Source organism: Thunnus thynnus, chromosome 24 (genome assembly GCF_963924715.1).
Source record: "Thunnus thynnus chromosome 24, fThuThy2.1, whole genome shotgun sequence".
Taxonomy (NCBI): Eukaryota; Metazoa; Chordata; class Actinopteri; order Scombriformes; family Scombridae; genus Thunnus; species Thunnus thynnus.
Window position 1 is genome coordinate 17,506,847 of NC_089540.1, and position 12,413 is coordinate 17,519,259.

A 12,413-nucleotide genomic window follows, 5' to 3' on the forward strand; every position below is an offset into this window, starting at 1 on the left:
ACCTGAGCGGCGGTCGGCCACTGAGTGGAGACGTAAACGTTGAACTCTGTCTCCTCGCCGACAGGAACAACCAGCATGCTCTGTGTCTCCATGTAGAAATGCTCCTGGCCGCCCATTCGCATAACTCCTGAGGAAAACAATGACAAACGCAGTGAGATGAGTAAAAAAAACACTAGGAAATGGATCTAAAAGAAGAGCAGCAGTCACTGAATGAGGTCACCACTACGCCAAATCTTTTAGGTCACATATGGATTAAAATTTGTAATAAATACTCGTCAATCTGCTTCAAGAATTACATTTTAAAGGCTGTCACTTATCTCGTGATTCTTTACAGATTTATTAAAACTGATGTGTTGCATCTTGTGTGTTTTCTTCCTCTGACACAAACAGAATTTTACCTTCATAAACCTGATCGACAGTTTTGAAGGCCTCTGTCACGTTTCCTTTCTCGAGCGTCCTCTGAGGCTCAAAGAAAGACGACTTCTCGATGGCTTCCTGTCACAGTGAGAGACGACAAACACCTTGTACTGTAAGTCTGAGATCACAAAAGTCTACTTTAAATCGTTCAAGTCACAGAGCTTAAATTCAAAATATGGCGTCTTGATTTGGTTTCGATGACACTAACGACTGAGCTGAACTCCACAGACCTCTATGGTAAAAACCGGCCCTGGCAGGTCTTCATAGCTGATCTTCACGGCCGCGGCGCCTCGTTTGGCGTGCGCCCTCGTGTCAGCAACTACAGCACATATCATCTGACCGATGCACGACACCTGGGGATAAACGTTAACAAAGAAAAAATACACTGTAGACACTAAACATGATGATCTCAGCGGCTTGTTTTCAGGTTCCTGTGAAAATTAACACTGATGAAACGAGACTGGAATTAATTTCATCCTTCCTGCCTTGTTAATGTTGTCATAAAGAACAGAAAAACAGTTTTTATACACTGAAATCTCATGTGCTGACGCAGTGAATAATATATCAGCAATATATTCTTTTACAATGCAAAAGCTTGTTGTTGTTGGTGTAAGAAAGATTTCTATCATGTAAATTATTAATGTACATGTTAAAACTATATTATTACTGCATAATTTTATTTCTATTAACATTTAATTTAATGTTTGTATATATTTTCCATATTAGTAATATATTTATCTCAACACAATTTTGCTCTATTCCAAAAAAGCCAATCGTTTTTCAAATTCTTGGATATTTTCTGATCAGTGCAGAGAATTACAATCAGTCAATTAATCAATCAATCGTTGCATCAATTTGCCGCTTTCCACTGTTTGCAATACACCTTCCAAATTTCACTTTTCAGGCAATTTTATCAGTTAAAGAAGTCTTTTATTCATAAAATGTGTATTTCTTTTTGCCAATAAGAGCAGTTTATTTAAGGATTTATATACAGTCCACCAAGACTGTACATACAACACACACACACACACACACACACAGTCTACCTCTGTCTGAGCGAGCAGCTCCTCATCGTAACCAAACGCTGAACGGACTTTCTGTCCAGGAATATCTTTGGCCGTGATGACGTCGACAACACCAGGGAGCTGCAGAGCTTCGCTCACATCCAGACTTCTGTTAGTCAAAACACACGATTAACACATGAACTGTGGGTTTAAATTAGAAAAGCGGGTCAGAAAAACTGTCACTTCTCCTTACGTGATCTTAGCATGCGCTCGAGAGCTGGTGACCACAGCCAGGAAAAGCTCCCCGTCTGTTCTGGGGAGGTCGTCGCAGTACACAGCCTCACCTGTGGCCTGGCTGATGGCGGAGCGGTGCATGATGGGACGTCCCACTGGGTCCTGGTCATTCTGGCCCTCAGACACGCGCTGAAGAAGAAGAAGTTATTGAAGACATATTGTTGAAATGAAAAATAACCCTCTTTAATGCTCAGTAGCCAAATGTATTTGAGTTTATTTAATGCAGGTTTTGAAGTTTTAAACGGTGCTGTTAGGTGGTAAAATTCATTTCAGTACCTACAAGGGAGAATGTCTGTAATTTAAGTTAAAATCTGTAATTTTGACTTGTTTACAAAAGCAAATATAGGCTGCAAAGATGCAAGACTAATTAAAAAAACTTCATCTCTTGCTTAAGATTTGATCACACACACTTATTTCTGGACTTAGTTACAACCTCTTCATACTCTGGATGAGTGATATGTTCTGACCTGGAACTCCTGCAGGCTGGGTTGGATCTCTCTGGGTAAAGGATGAATCTTCTCAGGAGGCTCATCCGTGATCACATTCTGTGAACCAAAAGAAAAAGTGGTTAAACGAGCAGTAGACGAACAAACAATGAATATTTGTGGAGAGACATTTTTTACAATGAATGCACAGTCGTACCAGTTCTGTGAGCTTCTGCAGGACCTCCAGGTTGAATTTGAAGAGGAAACTGAGAGCCAGGGAGCGACGAAACTCTACTTTTCCTCCAGGAGCCGATGGAGGAAGGACCAACTCATCCAGGAGGACGTCGTAGGCCCGACTGAGGGTCTCATCATCCCACGGTCTGGAGGAAAAGCCAAAAGGGTTTTCATTTTAGTGGCTTTCAGATTACATATTTTATTTTTCACTTGTTAACTTGTTCACTTGTTTTCAGGTTAACATGTAGCAAGAGGACAGGATGACAGGAGTAACATAAAAGAGGACAAAAGCAAAAGAAAACGAAAGAAAGGAAGGAAGAAGGCAGAAGAGAAGGAAGATGAGAGGGTGATATGAAGAAAAAAGGGAAACAGACAAGAAGAAAGAAGGAAAGTGGAGAGAAAAGGAAAGAAACTGGAATGAAGTCGAGACAAAAATCACACATAATGAAGAAAGGACACAAAGGAGCCAGAAACAAGGAAACCGCTGAAGAAAATGAGTAGGAAGGATTAAAGCAAGACAGAATAAAATGAGACAACTGAATAAAGAAGGAAAAAGAAGAGAATACAGCTATTATTTATTTCTTTATTTTAAAAAATTAAAACACTGATGAGACTAAACAATCTAAAATCGAGCACTGATCATGACTCCGACCTCGTGACGATGGCTGTGCAGGTTTTGGCGGCACTGACGGTGGTCGGTCCCAATCCTCCGTAATAAATACCGACATCCTCCACCAGTCTGAACCCTTCTGAGAAAAACACCCTCATGCCCGTCGTCACCGTGGCGAAGGCGCTCTCCTTCCTCGGAGCCTGACGGAAAGCTCGAACAAACTCCCCCTGCAGGACCAACAAGGAACTAGTTTTTTACGTACCTTTTCAAGTAGCTTTTAAAAACACTGTGATGTGATACGTTAAACCTTTTCGCTTTGTTTATAATAAAAAAAAAAAGAAGAAGAGCAAATAACACCAGGAAATTAAATGATGTTCTCAAAAATGTATGTACCATATCTTTTAGTTGCATCCATTTCTGGATTTTCTCATTTAAAAATCGACTGTATTGATATTTTAAAGCTTTTTACAGCCTTAAATATGTAAAATGTCAGACTTGAATTGGTGAAAGGATCAATGATGATGATGTGACTCTTTGTGATAAAGGAATTTATATAAAATTTGTAAAGAAGGACAAGTTTTGAGGAAGAACATTTGTACCTTTCTGGAAAAAGGAATAAAAACAGAGACTACAATCTCGTCTGGCTTCAGGATGGTTTTTCCGAAGCTCACAAAGAAGTCTTGATTCAGAGGAACGTCTCGTCTTCCTCCTGGTGGATTCAAACAGAATTGTTAATCAGGAACTCGATTCTACATGTTTCCTCGATCTTACCGATACAGAAGCTGTCGCAGGTTTCTCATCTCTCAACTAAACCTCTAAAACGAATCAATAAACGAATCATTGCTGGTGACTCACCGCTTGAAATAACGATCACTTTGCAGTTTCCGGCAGCCAGAACAGGGTTCAGATCTGAGTTAGGGTACACACTCATGATGTTGCCTCCAAGAGACTTAATATGCAAAACATATGATATAAAAAGTGTAAATTTTCATGATTATACTTGTAAAAATGTGGCCTAATTTTTCATAGCTGGCTGCTGGTGGTGGTAAAGCAGTAGCATTTCTTCATTTTACTCTAAAAACACTGATGTGACGTCATGTATAAATGTCATTTATTCTTCATTATACTTTTTCCAACTACAGATTAGAGAATAAAAGGAAATATGGAGGAAGTAAAGATTTTAAAAAACACAATATGTGCATTTCAGATCTGATGTGTACATTGAATTTCCATCAGTAATGTTGGAGTGAAGTCTACTCACGGCAACATTGCGGATCTGTTGGCTTCCCAGGTTCCTCAGCTGCTGGATCAGGGCTCTGAACAGCTCGGTCTTCTCCTCCGGAAACTGGTGGACCAGCTTCTCCAGAAGAGACAGGAGCTCAGACAGACTGCATCCCGCTCCGACAAAAACACCTGCAGAGAGACAAGTTAACCACGAGTGTGTTTGTTTTTTCTTGTCTTATGTGTCACATGAGTTTCATGAAGCTCTGTGACCTTGAATTCTAAAAATCCTAATTTGTCAATGAAAAAAAACAAAACCAGATATCTTTTATACTTGCAGGCAGAATTACTGTCACATCAAAATGGAAAGAACAAAGGGAGAAAATCTCACTGGTTAGTAGTACTGCTGTGAAGAAGGTGGAGGGTACCCACCCTGTGGCGTCTGAGTGACCTCGAACAGCTCCGTCACTCTGGTTGGAGATATGATCAGCGGATGCAGGACGCCTTTGAACTTAATATCAGGACCTTCGACACAAAACAGAGACAGCTCAGTGTGCTTTAACTGGGTCAACTGGGATTTTTCCTGACTCTGACAGTAAATTATCAACTGTACATTATCAGTAGACATTGCTTTTGTTCAGAGGAAGAAAGTATTTTATCTGGATTTCATCAATCAATATCATTAAAACAGAAAGGATCCGGTCTGTAAAACCATGAGCAATTTGTCAAAACTAAAAGGTTCATTTGTTTTATTTTTTTGATAACAGTTTGTGAAAATAGAACAAATGTTTTTTCTAGTTTGGAATCGAACATTTCAGGGTTTTAAGCCGCCATAAATAAAATAAAAACAACTAAAAAAGGCTACAGGCATCTTCCAAAAACCCTTCCTACTGTTGTCAAAAGTCTGTGAGATTAGAGCTAGAAACAGTAATAATAAATAATTTAGTCATGTGTGTTCCGCCATTAAAGTTGAGAAAATGCTACAAGCTTTATCATGCTTTGTTATTATACAGTAGGGCTATTTTCATAATTTGTTTTGTATAGAAAGTGAAAAACGCCCGTTATAATTTCTAAAAGCCTACAGCGACATTGATCAACAGTCTAAAATCCAAAGAGATAATCAGTTTACCGCCGTTTATGACACAGAAAAGATTCAAATCCTCACATTTCAGAAGCTGCAACCAACAAATTTTAGGCATTTTTGCTTAAAAACGATTCTCAAAGTAATTACAGATGAATTTTCTGTCGATCGACTTATCGTTGTCTCTGAAACAATCTCACCGAAAAGGTCTTTTAAATTTGCTGTAAGTCATCCTGACCTGTTTCTCTGTGACAAACTTTAAATAGAACAATATGTACTGAATGTATGTTGTTGTCCATTGATTGTTTCTATATGTATATATCTATATTTTTCACCCACTTGCAAGTACGTTGAGAGCCACTAGAAACCGGAGTCAGATTCCTTGTACACGTAAACACACTCAGCCAATAAAGCTGATTCTGATTCTGATACCTATGTTAGTGTTGCCCATGACCAGCGGAGCTTTAGGGTTACTCGTCTTCAGCTGGACCAGCTCCTCCAGCGAGGCGGGGGACACCCAGCTCATCCTCTCCCCACGGAAGGTGAGAGTCTGTGGGCTCGCTGTCTCCGCCATCAGCTGGGAAGAAAAGAGCCATTTTCACATTAAAATTACTATTAAAAGTGCTTTGTAGCATCAAGAATGTATCAGCTTTAGGCTTGATGTAATCATGCAACAATTCAGTGCTGTTCTTTTAAATAACTCACTTTAAACGTCATGCTGTACAAAATGTGAAATGTGTTCATTCTAATTCATTTTCCAAGGGTCTTTTTTGACCGCTAACACCGAATAAATTAACCTCTCGTTGTGTGAAACGACTTACAATCAGTTCTGGAGGGAAGATCAGCTCCTGTGTCGGGTCCAACGGCAGAAACTCGCTCTTGTCAAACAGCTGTGGCGTCTCCTGGAGCGCGTTACAGGAAAACAAGCAGTGATACCGCATTTATCAAGGAATAATGCGTGAAGGGAAATAAATGCATCAAGAGAAATGGAAGTTGAGGTTTCTCCCAACTTGACCTCAAACGTCTGAGGAGGGTGTGACTGGTATTAGTTACAAGTTAGACGACAACGAAAGGCAAAGAAAGGAAGAAAAAAATGATTAAAAATGTAGTTTTAGTGTGTTTTATATATAGTTTTTATTCTTTCTTCTTCTGTGTAAAGCGTCTTTGAGTACCTTAAAAAGTGCTCTACAAATAAAATGGATTGTTATTATTATTAAAATGTTAAAGAGATGAGGAAAAGAGAGACAAAATTAAGAAAAAAGGGTTAAGAGAAGGATGAAAACTAAAAAAAAAAAAAGTGTGTCAAAGGACAAAGTTCAAAACAGGGAAAACAACAAAAAGAAGTGAAAAGTGAAACAAAAATGTTAGAAAAAAGAAAATTACCAGTGATAAAAGATAAAATTAGAAAAAGAGAAGAAAAAAACAGATTAACAACTATCATAAAGGATCTAAAAAGTACAGGAAGAGCAAAAAAAAGCAGCTGAACTCACATGCTGAGGCTCATCTGTACTTTCTCCCTCATTCAGGCAACAATTCGCTCCATTCGCTTTGCAGCAGTCGGCTTCCTGTTGGTGATGTTACACTTATTATTACATAATGTTATTATCTGCATATCAAGAGGATTCATCGCAGCTACAGGCCCAGTGTAAACAATAAACAGCCCTACAAATAGATAAAGTTATAGTCTACTGTGATATCACCAGTCTGATTGTTGTGCTGATCATTATTGCATCATGGAACTTGTATTGGCTGCAGCGTTGAGCTTTGCACGTACCTGACAAAAGGTCCTGCAGCCGTCAATAATAGGTCGATATCCAGTGCAGCGACACAGATTACCTGGAAAGCAACAGCAGACGATAATTTGATTATATACTGGCTATCTAATCATTTCTATTACTGAAAACACAAATAATAAGCTCAATAAGGAAGCTTGTTTCTCTCAGATTTTAGTGAATTTCTACAATTTCTTCCCACTCAAACTTTCTGTTGGTACATCCACTTTCCCTACAATTAGTTGATTAATTGATTAGTCAATCGTCAGGAAGTTAATTAGCAAATATTTTGATAATTGATAAGTAGTTTCAGTCATTTTTCAAGCAACAATGTCAGAACTTTGATGGTTCCAGCTTCTCAAATGTGAAGACTTGCTGTTTTTCTTTGTCATATATGGCAGATCATTGAATATCATCACATTTTAGACTGTTAGTCAGACAAAACAAACAAACTGAAGACAACACTGTAGCCTCTGAGAGATTGTGAACGCGACTAAACGTTTCATCGACTAATAAAGAAAATTATCGATAATGAATATAATTGTTAGTCGCAGCCGTAGAGCGAATCGGTCGTTGGCTGCTGCTGTTTAAATATCTTTTAAAACGTACAACTGGTCAACCAACAACATCCACAAAAACCACCATGATCTTCAGATTGTTTCCAGAGATTCAAACACCTGCCGTCCCAGTTTCTTGCCATTTACATCATATCCCACTACAAAAAAGACAAATATTAGGGAATAAATCTAAACATGTGTGTCAGGTGTGTGTTGGTGTGTGAGCGTGGTACCAGCCAGAGCCTGGGTGATGTCCTCCATCGTAGGTTGAGGTTTGTTCCTCAGCAGAGTGTACATGGACATCACCATCCCTGGAGTGCAGAAGCCACACTGGGAGCCGTGAGCCTTCGCTATTCGCTCCTGCAAACACATCGTCCCAACGTCCGATGTCAATCGCACAATTACCGACAGCCAATCTCTGATGAGCGTGGTAGCCCTGCTCTCACCTGTACCGGGTGGATCCTGGTCTTGGTGCTGCCGACGCCCTCCACGGTGGTGACGGCGGCTCCGTGGAGCTGGCAGAGCGGCAGGAGGCAGGCGTTAGCTGAGTAATGACTGATGAAGCGGTGAAGGTAAAACTCTACAGAAAACATTTCAGTTGAACTACTATCAACTCTGTTACTACAACCGCTACTATTACTACTACTTCTACTGTTACTGGTGGTACTGGTACAACTTTTACTATTATTGCTACTACAACTACTTCTACTGTAATATGTGGCCAAAACGTCCACATATTAATGTGTAATTTTGATGCTTTTGAGCTGGTTTTCATTGTTTGATAGAGAGTATACAGTGATATCATAGGGTGCATCCCAAGTCTCTTAAATTGCATCCACGCTTCCCTCACTGGCGTCTTTTCCAACCAACCGAGGAGAGAGGAAACGAGGAAATTTGTTTTAAGAGACATGAGACGTCCTCTCCTCTGAAGCGTCATGTGAAGTGACGTCCGTTTCTGATGACGGCGACAGCTGATCACAGATGGAACAGCTGTCAGTCGACTTTAACAGCTGTAGAAACCATTTCTACTCGCATAATGCGTTTATACTATTTATTGATTATTTGCATCTGTATTTTTGATAACCCTGATAGTGAATTCATCATTCAATAACCCAGAATATGATCATTTCTTCTGAACACTGGAAAATATGTATTAGGCTAAATGTTTCAGGGCAAATGGAAATGATTTAACTCATATCAAACCCGACACTCAGGAATTTTCAGCCTCACATGTGACTGAATGGAAATGACGATAAATGATGTAAAATATAAATGTGTTTAACTGTTATTATGGATCAAATTAAAGTCAGGAAGAGTCTGTCTGTCAGCAAGAAACAGTTTAATCGAGGAAATAATAGATCATGAAAAAAATCTTTCTGATAAATGAAGAAAGTTGTTTATGGTTCTTTTGTTGATCAGACCAACAATTTACAGTTTTTTAACTATATGATGAATATATAAATAAACATAAAACCTGGGAGTGATACACTTAAATTTAATCTGTAAACTGTCTCCACTTCGGTATGCAGTGATGTATCAGATCAGTCTGATCAGCTGCAGCGTCCAATCAATAACTGATATCCAATAAGGGGGCGTGTTGGCCGGTAAAAGACTTCCGTGTAACCAAACATAAGTTATGTTTAAAGTTGAGGCTCTAGCATTAAAAATGTTTTTAATTGCTATATAATCATAACTTCTAAAGCATCTGGACTACACTTTGGTTTAAGATAACATAAAGGCTTAATGTTAAGTTTTCTCTTGCAGTGGTGGGGCACCGCTGCTAAATGAATATAGAGGAAACATTGGAGAATACTATTTTTATTTATATTCACTGTTAGAAATGTTATTTTGGCACCACAAAAACATGACACACAACTGAAAACTTACGATCGGAACATTTTAAAAAGCTTTCAAATGTTCTGACTGAAAATGATCTCCTCCTTTGTGTCACAAGGTGTCAGTAACACCGAATAATGTGTTATTTTCTAACCGGTGTGTAAGAGGCAACGTTCAGCGAGCGGACTTGTGGGCTCTGCTTTAGATTTGGATACGTGTGTGTTCGTGATCGACTGCTGGAGGAGCATGAGGAAGTGAAACAGATGTTATATGGTTTGGTGCCAGGAGGGGAAATCACCATCAACCACCGCAAAAATCCTGTTAACTCCTCGCAGAGGATGTCCAAACCACTTTGGCGAGATAACAAGCGCACACTCAGACCTCCTCTTGTTTTCTAATAATCTAATTTAGTAAATAAAATGGTGGAAGTGGCTGGTATTTTGGAATTTAACCAACTGCCATTGCTGAATAAATTGATTTTCCGGTCAATGTTGCATCCGATTCTAACAAACACTGACCATACTTGGTGGTTTTATCGCCGTCTCTATCAGGGAGGAAAACTGAGCAACTTTTTGGTCTTCCATTCAAATTTAATACAGTTTGCTAAACATACAGTAGTTAACTAGGATGCCAGACTCACTTTGTTTGAAGAAAACAGCACCGTTTCAATTTGCAGCTGATTGACAGCAGTTGATTTTGAGTGATATGGTTAAAATCTTTTCTCACAGTGAATGTAATTTTACATAAAATACAGTATTTTATGTACAATCAATGAGAAACTATTAATGGATAAAATATCTAGACAGTAATGTCATTTTTTGGCTAATCCAGCCAATAAGAATCAGACAAATTAAAGTACTTCATTACATTAATGCACACTGCTGCTTATTGATTTACAACATTACCCACAATATCCTAATCCCTATTAAAGGGATTTAAAGTCCAGACAGTAAGTATTTGGACAGTATACTATATTAAAGTGCCAAGTCTCAGCTTTGATTTGATGTGGTCTATCGTGAAGGATACGTGATGGTTTTGGTGGCGGGTTGGTAGCGCGACACCATGACGGTGCACGCCCCGCAGCCTCCTCCACCGCAGCCGTATTTGGTCCCAGTTAACCTCACTGAAGTCGCAGTCAAGGAAAATAAAAACCAGCCTCAAAAGGATGAAAAAGCAACCTTTAGGAGGCGCTCACATGATCGTTTGTGGTATATAAAAATCAAACAGAGCAGATTTGAAGGATACGCTTCTCTCTGAGGAAGGACAGCAGCATCGTTTCAGGGTCTGCATGGTTCTCTGTTATCTGTTATGACAGAAAGCAAAACCACAATCAAGTTTCCAGAGTTCACACCGAGGTTCTGCTGCAAAATAAACTTTGAGGTGATGATACAGTTCTTTGTCATCTTAAACTTCACCACTTTCATGGCACATAAGGTTAGAAAGAAATACAAGTATTCGGTATTTCCTCCAGAATTCTCTAAAACAATTATTTTCGTTATAGATTAATCAGTTTGTCAATAAGATGTCGGAAAATAGTGAAAAATGCCTGTTATAATTTCTTACATCTCATGGTGATGATTAACAAAATAACAAATTTATTAACAAATAAATTGAGTTTCCTATCATATATGACACAGAAAAGCTTCAATTTCTTATATTGAAGTAGTTGGAACCAGAATATTTTTGCTTAAAAAGTGACAAAACTGATTAATTTTCTGCTGATTAACTAATCAATCGATCAAATAATCATTGCAGCTCCAGTTTGGACCACAATGTAATGTTAAAATTATTAGTCAGTAGCTCGCTTATAGTGATTAATGAAGATCTCAGAACCATTATTGTCTCTATAATAACACATAATTTACCAACATGGTCAGCAAAAAACCTCCATAATATCTTACAGTAAGCAAATGTGAATCTGATTAAAATATACATATAAAAGTAGTCACTTCACTTCATACTGTATCATCTGATCATCATTCTGCAGGATATTGATTAGAAGTGAAGACAGAAAAACACACATATCTCAATAAATTTACTGTTAACACATGACATGACTTTACACCTTTAATCACTATATGTAAAACAGTCATTGGGCTTACTGTGTGGAAATCTGCACCCATGTAATTTAATTAATTCAAGCCTATCCGATTTACTTTCCCCACACAAAATGAAGTAACTATTGCTAAAGTGAGTTTGCAGCTTTATGAAATCTCTTATAGGTTTACTGAAGCTGCTTGGTTTCATCAGTGGATGTTCTTGTATAATTAAGGTTGAAAAAAGGGAAAGTTTTTGACAGTTTGGTCATATATTGTGTTTTTTTCAGCAGTGGTCATCCATATTTATGCGATATTGGTGGGGAATTAACTTTTAAAAGACAGATAAATGTTCAAATTCACCAGCCACCCACTGAATAGTGCTTATTTTGTGTCTGAAATCCATTTTCCCACCCTGGATATAGTCACAAGATGTAAAATCTTTAATAGCACAAACTGGTGTCCAGGTGGACAGATCTTTTCCCGTCACCGTATTTGACGGGTGACAGTTTTCGGTGCAACACCGGGACCTCATTTGAGACTAATTTGACTAGTTTCAGTTTAAATTAGTTGACTAGTTAAGCTGTCGAAGTCAGTGTCGCTGTTTTAGGAGTTAAAATAGATGTTTTGTCACTTTTATCTCCAGCAAAATAGGTTGGCGGTCAACGGCTGACGAGATTTGTGGCGTACATTGACTTAACTTTAGCCCCCCCAAAAAACTCTAACAGCTCAAATTACCGATAGCTACCGTACGATAAACGGTAAAATACATGATGTGAATGCTAAACTGACCTTCTTCCCGTTTACAAAGAGGCTCAAAGTGTTTCCTTCTTTTACTGCGGACATCTTTCAAGCGCAAGAGGCGACTTTACAAACACCAGGGGTCAAGTTGCTTCAAGTTGCGTCAACGGTCACTGAAGTTACAC

General features: G+C 38.6%; 1 protein-coding gene across 3 annotated transcripts in view; it reads right to left on the bottom strand.

The window, feature by feature from the left end:
• The window catches only part of aox6 (aldehyde oxidase 6), a 24,212-nt gene extending 11,799 nt beyond the window's left edge, over positions 1 to 12,413 (bottom strand). For all 3 annotated transcript variants that reach the window (XR_010925973.1, XM_067583246.1, XM_067583245.1), the window contains exons 1-21: positions 12,280 to 12,413; positions 10,697 to 10,754; positions 10,478 to 10,574; positions 8,062 to 8,170; positions 7,849 to 7,975; positions 7,061 to 7,122; positions 6,777 to 6,851; positions 6,108 to 6,188; positions 5,719 to 5,863; positions 4,638 to 4,730; positions 4,246 to 4,397; positions 3,840 to 3,933; positions 3,584 to 3,693; positions 3,027 to 3,211; positions 2,358 to 2,520; positions 2,183 to 2,260; positions 1,675 to 1,844; positions 1,464 to 1,590; positions 648 to 770; positions 399 to 495; positions 3 to 127 (exon numbers count right to left, since the gene is read on the bottom strand). Coding sequence is in view for 2 of the 3 variants with exons in the window: in XM_067583246.1 (XP_067439347.1) it covers positions 3 to 127; positions 399 to 495; positions 648 to 770; positions 1,464 to 1,590; positions 1,675 to 1,844; positions 2,183 to 2,260; positions 2,358 to 2,520; positions 3,027 to 3,211; positions 3,584 to 3,693; positions 3,840 to 3,933; positions 4,246 to 4,397; positions 4,638 to 4,730; positions 5,719 to 5,863; positions 6,108 to 6,188; positions 6,777 to 6,851; positions 7,061 to 7,122; positions 7,849 to 7,975; positions 8,062 to 8,170; positions 10,478 to 10,574; positions 10,697 to 10,754; positions 12,280 to 12,333 (2,325 nt within the window). In the remaining variant the exon portion in view is untranslated. The remainder of the gene's footprint in view (positions 1 to 2; positions 128 to 398; positions 496 to 647; positions 771 to 1,463; positions 1,591 to 1,674; positions 1,845 to 2,182; positions 2,261 to 2,357; positions 2,521 to 3,026; positions 3,212 to 3,583; positions 3,694 to 3,839; positions 3,934 to 4,245; positions 4,398 to 4,637; positions 4,731 to 5,718; positions 5,864 to 6,107; positions 6,189 to 6,776; positions 6,852 to 7,060; positions 7,123 to 7,848; positions 7,976 to 8,061; positions 8,171 to 10,477; positions 10,575 to 10,696; positions 10,755 to 12,279) is intronic.